We start from the raw sequence: 9,135 nt of genomic DNA, 5'->3' as shown, positions 1-9,135 counted from the left end.
TGATGATAATAAAATTTCTGTTACAAGTGTTCCCTTCCTAAACCCTTACAAAGTCTTTACCAAAACTTCCTCCTCTTTCACTAAAATCATCCGTCAAGCCTTCTCGGGCCTCCTGCCTATTCAAACTCGGCTTGAAGTGTAGCCCGATTCCGAGTTTACCTCACACAGAAGTTTACCTTTCAGAGTCGTAGTCAGACACACAAAAGCAGATATCATTGTTGTGTGGGTTTGATTTGATAAGATGAAGCAATTGAACCGTCAAGAAACAGATGTGCTCTGTCAGGAGGGAAGGTTTTGCTAATTTTCAATTCAAGAATTAACATCTGCAAAACCAACAAGCTGGGAATGGATTCTTGTTTGTCATCTGACAATGGGAAGTCCTATTGAAAAGCCAAGGATAAACCCCTTGAAAGTGTTTTGGAATTTAAGGTTTTCCTTGGAAGTCTTCTGGAATTTAAGGTTTCCTTAGTCCTTATAAATGCAAAACTCCATTGGTTCATTGTTTTTATATCTGTATCTACACAATTCAGTGGTGAATATTTATATATTTCTTGCCATGTCAGATCTTATCTTTGATGACCAAGATGGTATGACCCCTCTCTCTCTCCATCTCTCTCCAATTGGAAAAATTGTGTGCACGTAACGGTGCAAAGAAATATCAATGTGTGATCTGGAATCATTTTAGATGTGATTCCCATCACACTCATAATGAATTTAGACTAGACCTTATTTTTCTATGCACTTTTGTATTTATTTATTATTATTATTATTATTATTATTATTATTTTGTGTGTGCATGTAAAAAAACCCTGTCCAAACATTGATTTTCCCCATCGGAAAAGTTTTATTGATTTTTCTGCTCAACCTCTTACGAGCCAACAAACGGGGCTATTGAACCGGGGTTTAACATCTAGGCCCAGGTCCATCCCGACCCTTATTCAGGCTAGCCGTCTAAAGTATGCGCTTAGACCAAGTAAAAACCCACTGGGCCTAGGTCAAGCCAAGGTTTGGGTTCTTTGACTTTCGTGGGATTCAAATCTACAACCTCTTGGGTGGTAAGCCCTTTGGTTGCCTTCTTTTCCCACTAAGCCAAATCCCTTAGGCTGTGTTTGGTTCAAGGATTTGGGGAGAGATTTGGAAAGAAAAAGGGAAAAGGTGCGTGAAACTAGATGAAATGTAAGTATATTTTTTTATATTTCACCTACATTTTACCTTTCCCCTTTCCAAATCCCTCTCCAAATCCTTGAAGCGAACACAGTCTTAGAGTTAGCACTTGCTGAACTTCTAACCACTGCTCCAATATAAAACTACGTTGTGAACTAATTGGACAGTTGACAAAACGGCTACAGACCTCACAAATTGATGGAACACCCACACTTAATATTTAGCTGTTTATAATGATTTTAGCTTAGTTTTATATCTTACCATCACGATTATTCATGTTGTCACCATCATCATCGTCATTTTTGTTATTGCAGTGGTTTCAAGATCAACTTCAGATGCACCACCTGCTCACTACACGATTAAAATCCAATTATTTTCATTGCTAACAACCAATAACATAGAAAGATACGACTCCGGTGATTTCGAAGCTGGAGGCTACAAATGGTTACATTTCTTCATCTCCTAAAAATGTTACGCCTTTTGTTTTGGTGAACATAAATTTTATTGGTTTGTTTGCAGGAAATTGGCTCTCTACCCAAGTGGAAACAAGAGCAAGGGTGTAAGAAATAATGTATAGAGAAAGAGAGAGAATAAATTGTATGTATTATTATTGATTGATGTAATGTTATATCTATTACAATGATTCATGATTCCTATATATAGAAGAGGGTGAGTGTGTAGTAGGTAAGGAGTAGGTGAAGTGGAGGTGGTAGTGGTGTAGTGGGTTAGGTTTAGTGGAGTAGGTGAGGTGGTAGTGGTGTAGTGGGTTAGGTTTAGTGGAGTAGGTGAGGTGGTAGTGGTGTAGTGGGTTAGGTTTAGTGGAGTAGGTTTAAGTGGGTGAAGTAGGTGGAGAGTAGGTGGATTTTAACAGCCCCCCGCAAACTCAAGGGGGATAGGAACTAACCAACTTGAGTTTGGAGAGAGTAACAAAATAAGAAAATACATAAAAATAAAAGAGGATAGGAGACACGGTATGGTCGTGTCAGACCATTGGTGAAGACACTGGATGGTGGTGTCATAACGTTGTAGAGGACACTGTATGGTGGTGTCAGACCGATGTAGAAGACAGTTTATGGGGTCATGTCGGACCGTTGTAGAAGACAGTTTATGGGGTCATGTCGGACCGTTGTAGAAGACAGTTTATGGAGTCTTGCTGGACCCTTGTAGAAACTAACCGAAATCAATGTCGGGACAGTTTACAGAGTCTTGTCGGACCCTTAAAGGAGCTAACCGGAATCAATGTCGGGACAGTTTACAGAGTCTTGTCGGACCCATGAAGGAGCTAACCGGAATCAATGTCGGGACAGTTTACAGAGTCTTGTCGGACCCTTAAAAAGTCGCACCCTCAAAAGGTGTGCCCAATTCATAAAAAGGCGTGCCATCAAAAGGCGTGCCCAATTCATAAAAAGATGTGCCATCAAAAGGCGTGCCCACTTCATCAAAAGACGTGCCCGACAGAAAGCGTCGAGCTATCAAAAGGGGCGCCTGACACGCGGCGATGCACGTGATTGACAGAGCGCGTGTCGGCCTCGTCGTCTCTGTCTTTATAAACCAAAGCGAAGTCTGAGGCTTGGAAGCATAACAAACCAGTTGAAACCTCTTCGTTCTCTGTAACATTCTGTAACCAACCCTTCTCTGAAACACTCAGCAACCCAAAAACATGGCTTCTTCTTCCCGTTCAGCTACCCAGAACATAGCCTCTTCTTCCCGTGGTCTGCTCACTCTCTTTCCCGACCTCAACGAGTCAACAAGAGAGATAACTGGTGCGGCGGCCTGTGAACCTCAACCAAACACCTCTGGTTTTGCTCCGTTGAACTTTCCGATGCGGTCGGTGGAGCAAAAAATGGCAGTGCAAACGGATATTGAAGCTAATCAGTATACATTGAAGTCCTGTGTTGAAACTATGACTGCGGTCACAAACTTGTCGAACCGGCTGCAGAGTAGGACAAATGAGGTGCAGCATTTAAACGCCCAACTGGCTCTGCTCCAACGCATGTATAAGGATGCGCGAGCAGAGATAAGTGTGCTAAAGGCGGAAAATAAGGAGCTGAAGCGGAAGGCCACCGTTATGTTCCGATTTGGAGGTCCGCCATATGCTGTAGTGGAGGAGCAGGGTGGAGTGATCGTGCCCAGTGGAGTGGGAAACACGGAGGCAACACCGTCAAGGGCCGCCCAGGACGGAGGCAAGAAGAAAAGACCGGCGGAATAGGCGAAAAAGTGAGATCGGTGGGTGGCCGTCTGCAGAAAAGAAAACAAATCTTGTGGTTTTTTTTTTTTTTTTTTTTTTTTTTTTTTTTTTTTTAGGTGATCGGGGTGAGCCCCAACATGAATAAAATAAGGGAAGGTTTGGTGTGCAAATTTGTATTGTTTTTTTTTTTTTTTTTTTTAAATATATATATATATTCTATATATTCTAGTGGGATGAATGATGAGTTGTATGAAACGATGGGAACAAGTCCATGTGGGTTAGGGAATGGCGATGATAATGTGTTGTGGGTGGTGGAAAAAGTAAAGTGAGAGAGAGACACACTGTAACATATTAACATAGTTTATCTTAGGTTTACCGGCACATTCCTTTTCTGAAGATATGCATTCCAGCTCAAACCACTTCAAATAATTCACAAATCTCATCATCACCTCACGTGATAAGAAGACAAATTTGCAGCTGTAACACTGCCCAACGTGGGTGAACAGTTGGTTGATAAAAATCCTTTGGTGAAGTGATGGCGAATCATCCTCACTCTTGAGCCCCTCCATTACACCAACTTTGGTACCGTTTACCTTGGAAGGGGCTTGTGCATTGGCCTTAACCTGCAAACCCCCAGTGGCAGCAGATTTTGATTTAATCCCTCGTGCATCCACATTTGCTGGAGGTCCTCCAAGCTTGCTGGATGTCTTGGCACCAGAATCGGGTGGAGGAGATGCAACTGGAAAAAATGCAGAAGTAGCGGCGGTAGCAACCATTATGAAAAATCTATCACCAAGCTGAGAAGAAGCTGGAAGAGCACGGTAGAAAACGTCAGAAATTGGATGTTTTGGTGGCAGATTCGAAGCTGTCTGAGTGCGGAAAAGCAGTTGAGAATTGCGTGATTAGTGACGGTCGTTTGGTGGAGAACGGTGAATCAGAGACGACGTCTGCGAAACAGTGTGCATCTCCGACTTCAAATGTGACAAACGAGCCTGAGGTGGCTCAGAAATGCCCTAAGTTAGGCATGACTTCTGTGCGTGGAAGGAGGAGAGATATGGAAGACGCTGTGGCCATTCACCCCTTGCTTTGCCGCCGGAGTAGTCAGAATCCGGCGGATTTGCACTTTTTCGGCGTTTACGACGGCCACGGTTGCTCACATGTGGCGATGAAGTGCAAAGATCGATTGCACGAGATAGTGAGAGACGAGCTCGAAAGCCACGAAGAAGATTCGTGGAAGAAAATGATGGAGCGAAGTTTCTCTTCTTGCAGAGTTACGGCTGTGGAGAGTGGCAGGTATGTGTAGAAAATTCCAGCGGGCAGCAAAGGCAAAGGTGTCGGCCGGCTGCCCGCCGGTGAGAAAGAAATACAGGCTTAAATCTTATTGCTCTGATACCATGTAAGAAATAATGTATAGAGAAAGAGAGAGAATAAATTGTATGTATTATTATTGATTGATGTAATGTTATATCTATTACAATGATTCATGATTCCTATATATAGAAGAGGGTGAGTGTGTAGTAGGTAAGGAGTAGGTGAAGTGGAGGTGGTAGTGGTGTAGTGGGTTAGGTTTAGTGGAGTAGGTGAGGTGGTAGTGGTGTAGTGGGTTAGGTTTAGTGGAGTAGGTGAGGTGGTAGTGGTGTAGTGGGTTAGGTTTAGTGGAGTAGGTTTAAGTGGGTGAAGTAGGTGGAGAGTAGGTGGATTTTAACAAAGGGTATCAAAGATCACCTCTCTCTTTACTTGGTGATGGCAGAAGGAAGTCCAGTGCATCCCGGTTGGGAGGTCCAAGCTGTTTTCCGATTGTTTGTGCTTAATCAAAACAAGGACACCTACTTAGTACTTGAAGGTATCTTGCCAAATTTAGCACTATATTTTGCAATTTTTTTCTTATTCCCTTTGTTTACAAGTCAATGTTGGCTCTGAAAAGAATTCTCAATTCTAATATAACATTGACTGAGTTCAAATTAACATCATGGTTTGATGTGCGCTGCTTACTAATCAAGTCATTAATTATGTTTTCTTAGATGCACCGGGGAAGGGAAAACGTTTTCATAGAATGAAGCTGGAATGGGGATTCGATCAATTCATCCCTCTTAAAGCATTCAACAATCCCTCCAATGGATATCTTGTAAACGACACCTGTGTCTTTGGGGCAGAGGTCTTTGTGTGCAAGGAACAAAATACAGGGAAAGGGGAGTGTTTGTCGATGGTGAAGGATGCAATTACTTACAAGAACACTTGGAAGATTGATAATTTCTCAAGGTTGGATAAGGAGTGTTATGACTCAAAGGCATTCAGTGCTGGAGATCTCCAATGGTAAACTCAAATATGCTTTTTGATGTCACTTATATCTTGTTTAAGAGGTTTTTGGTTAAGTTATGTACTCACTGTGTCGTGTGAATGTGTTTATTCAGATCAAACATCTTCCAAAATGTTATTAAAAAGAAAAAGAAGAAGAAAGAGAACACTAATCCTACATATTCAGAAAAATACCCATAATGTAGTGTAGCAGCACTACATTCATCCTGTTGTGAAGTGCATGTTCCATCCAAAATGAATGCAGTACTGTGCACATCATGCTGAACATTTTTATGAGATCTTTGGTAGTATCGTTTTTAAAAAATGAAATGTAATATATTTCACTTGCTTCCTCCATACCTGTGCAAGTTTAAAGTAATGATCAGCTCGTCATAAAATTTACTAACACGGCCACTGTGTTCACGATGAAAAGCTATGCATCATCATACATTAGAGTCCCGTTGGATTTGATTACAATCAATAGAAACAAAACAATGATTACTCTGTGACTTGTTTGTTTGTTGGTTGGTGCAGGAAGATACAGCTATATCCCAAGGGAAAAGGCAGTGGAATGGGTACCCATTTATCTCTGTATCTAACTTTGGCTGAACCTTCAACTCTTCCTCTTGGTTCTAAAATATTTGCAGATGTTGCACTGCGCATACTGGACCAGATGAAAGCCAAGCATCACTCTGGTAAAGGTAAACATTAGTTAATGAGGTGGGAGAACTTATCCCGAGAAGGATATATTAGTCATTTTGCAACGAAAATCTTATTTCAGGAATTGTTTGCACATTAGTTTTAAGGTCACAATCAAATATAAGATTCTTTTTTTTTTAATGTTTAGCGTAAAAAAACATTTTTCACTAAAACAAATGGATTATTGTACTCATTCATCATGAGGCACTATATGGCTGGGTCAAGTGTTTTTTGTAAATCTGGCAAACATGGTTTATTCACAGCTGTGTGTGCGCTTCTCTAATGAGCTCAAATATTTTTTATCTGGTATGATTGCAGCAAATTACTGGTTCAGCTTAACAAGACAGGAGTGTAGAGGGGACAGGTTTATTACACTGGGTCATTTCAATCAGCCAAACACTGGTTTTTTGGTGAAGGACAGTTGCTGGGTTGAAGCAGAGATCACTGTCCACGGGATGGCTAATCTAATGTAAACAAGGGCTTTGCCATACTCAGTTTGGGGGTGTAAATTTAAACACAGAATCAATTGTGTCCATTCTTAACCGGAAGAATTTGTATGATCCTGTTTCACCAAAAATTCTACTTGTAAGATAAAGAAAAACAAAAACGTTCTATTTATCTAAGCTTCTTAACTCCACCAGCTCAATTGGTCCGCAATGTAATATATTTCTTGAATTAATATTCAGTAATGCTACATGCATAGAAAATTAATATATGGCTCAAATTTATAGTGAGTGTGCACATAATCGCTATAATAATATAGTTCCATTTTTCCTTATTATGGCTTGGAATGGACTGAAGAGTGGGGGAGGGGGCTGGCAGTGCAACCGCCACCCCAAAGTTATGAGAAAACTTTATAATGCTGTGTTTGGTTAAATGATTTGGGAAGAAATTTGGGAAAAGAAAGGAAAAAGGTAAATGAAATGTGAATACATTTTTCCTTTCTAAATTCCGCAACCAAATACAGATTATGAATAAACCATGTTTGCTAAGATATTTTCTTAGTTGTAGTATGAAACTCATGATTACTCATGTAAAGAAAATCAATTTAGGATTTTTTTTAATATAAAAAAATACTAGTGAAACAATCAGTTATAATTTAGATCTGTGCCGTTTTGGGAACCAAAATAAAAAGTCACGTTTTTGTCAAAATGTCCAAAAACGCAAGTGGCAAAAATGCAACAAAATTTGTTTGGGAAGTTATAAAAATGCAAGTGTAGACACCTCATTTTTGACTGTCCTCAAGACTTGGACGTCACCGTTTGAACACTCGGTGATCATCCATGTTTGTGTTCGTTTGGAGTTCCCGGAGGCCTCGGCTACGCGCCTTGCCTCAGGATCTCCGAACTCGACCGTTTAGTGTCTGGTTTTGCACCAAACACTGACATCTTGCCTTTGAGAAGCAGGGTAGGGCTTGTAGATCATCCCCACCCACCACCGGCAGTGGCTAGAGGCCACCGGTTGGTCTTTGCTTCCATCGGCACTTTTTGTTGCTGGCCGACACTATTTGTTGCCGGTCAGCACTATTTAGTGCCGGTCGGCACTCCTTTTGGCCAAGATGGCATTTTTGGCCGGCCGACTACTGTGCATCTGCTTTTGCAGATATTTTAAGACAGCTGTCTTACTTTTGCTCCCCTCCATACACGTGTATGGAGGGATCTCCCTCTTATGAAGCTTGTCTTGTAAGCTTTACAAGACAAAAAGCTTCTATATAGAGAGGGGCTCTCTCTTGTTGCAGGGGTTAGAGAGTTTTTACATTTTAGGGAGAGAAAAACACAGACCAAGCTCTGGTTTTTAGGGTTTGAGTTACATACACATCCTATCTCTATATTACTCTTGTGTGTGTTTTAGTCCATACTATTGCACACAAGCACCTAGTGTTTCACCTTCCTCTTGGAACTGAGGTTCTAAGGGACTGATTTTGAAGTTTTGGTGTTGGATTCAAGCCAAGGAGGGTCATTGGAGCACTATTTGTGAAGGGGTCTTCAAGGGTAAGAATCTAGCCTTTTTATTTCCCAATCTTGCATTGTATTTCTACCTATCTTAAAATCGTTTTTGAGCTTAGTGTATAATACAAAAAAGTTCTGTTTTTAGGCCCTCTTGATTGTTTATTAAGAATGTTTTGTGGTTTGGAGGTGTTTGACCTCTCTTAGGCCTTGAAAGGCCTCATTTTGAGCCATTTTGAGCAAGCTTCGAGACTTTGGTGTTTGGGCCTCTTCACCACTGAAATCTTGAGGGATTTCAGTGGTGGAGATGGTGCCTTGAAGTCTCTAAAAGGAGAGGGCCACCCCCTCTCCTTGTTGTCCTTGAAAAGGGCATGTTTTGGCCTCTAAAGGGAGCCTATGTTTGAGTGTGTGTTGAGCATGTATAGACTGTTTTTCATGCTTATTTTTCCATAATATAACATGATTTTAAATTGGTTTTGGTACTCCATGCATGCTTAGCATAGTTGCCATGTAATGCCTTGTGATTCCTTAACATGTCTTAGGTCGTGTGCCTTTGTTTCTAGCATGTTTTAGGCTTACATTTGTGAAGATTTTGTACTTATCTTGACATGTTTTAGGTCTGTCCATAGGTGTTTGGGTTGATTTTGGCATGTATCATATAGCCTCTTTGCATTTTGGCTTGTTGGCCTTAAGTATGTGCATGTATAGCATGACATCTTTGCATTGATTGGGTGATTTGGGACCATCCACCATGTCATTTCAGTCCTATTTGCATGCCTATATGTTTGCCTTGAATGCATCTTCAATGCCTCATAAGCTTGTGTAGCAATGCTCATTGTTTTG

The 9,135-nt window shown here is 41.0% G+C and overlaps 1 protein-coding gene across 1 annotated transcript; it reads left to right on the top strand.

Annotated features, from left to right (window-relative positions):
- The first annotated feature begins 5,063 nt into the window (after positions 1 to 5,063).
- LOC114270652 (MATH domain and coiled-coil domain-containing protein At1g31390) lies at positions 5,064 to 7,057 on the top strand. Its single transcript, XM_082877286.1, has 4 exons — positions 5,064 to 5,195; positions 5,374 to 5,665; positions 6,182 to 6,348; positions 6,665 to 7,057. The coding sequence occupies exons 1-4, from the start codon at positions 5,096 to 5,098 to the stop codon at positions 6,817 to 6,819; spliced, it is 714 nt and encodes a 237-aa protein (XP_082733412.1). The 5' UTR covers positions 5,064 to 5,095; the 3' UTR covers positions 6,820 to 7,057.
- The last annotated feature ends 2,078 nt before the right edge of the window (positions 7,058 to 9,135 follow it).

Source organism: Camellia sinensis, chromosome 7 (genome assembly GCF_055761805.1).
Source record: "Camellia sinensis isolate YWXY chromosome 7, ASM5576180v1, whole genome shotgun sequence".
Taxonomy (NCBI): Eukaryota; Viridiplantae; Streptophyta; class Magnoliopsida; order Ericales; family Theaceae; genus Camellia; species Camellia sinensis.
Note: the sequence above shows the minus strand (reverse complement) of the source record. Positions and strands in the feature narration are given on the sequence as shown.

Coding starts and splice junctions, on each gene's coding strand:
- LOC114270652 (XM_082877286.1), top strand. CDS start 5,096: ATGGCAGAAGGAAGTCCAGTGCATCCCGGTTGGGAGGTCCAAGCTGTT. Junction 5,196..5,373: donor CACCTACTTAGTACTTGAAG/GTATCTTGCCAA, acceptor ATGTTTTCTTAG/ATGCACCGGGGAAGGGAAAA. Junction 5,666..6,181: donor AGTGCTGGAGATCTCCAATG/GTAAACTCAAAT, acceptor TGGTTGGTGCAG/GAAGATACAGCTATATCCCA.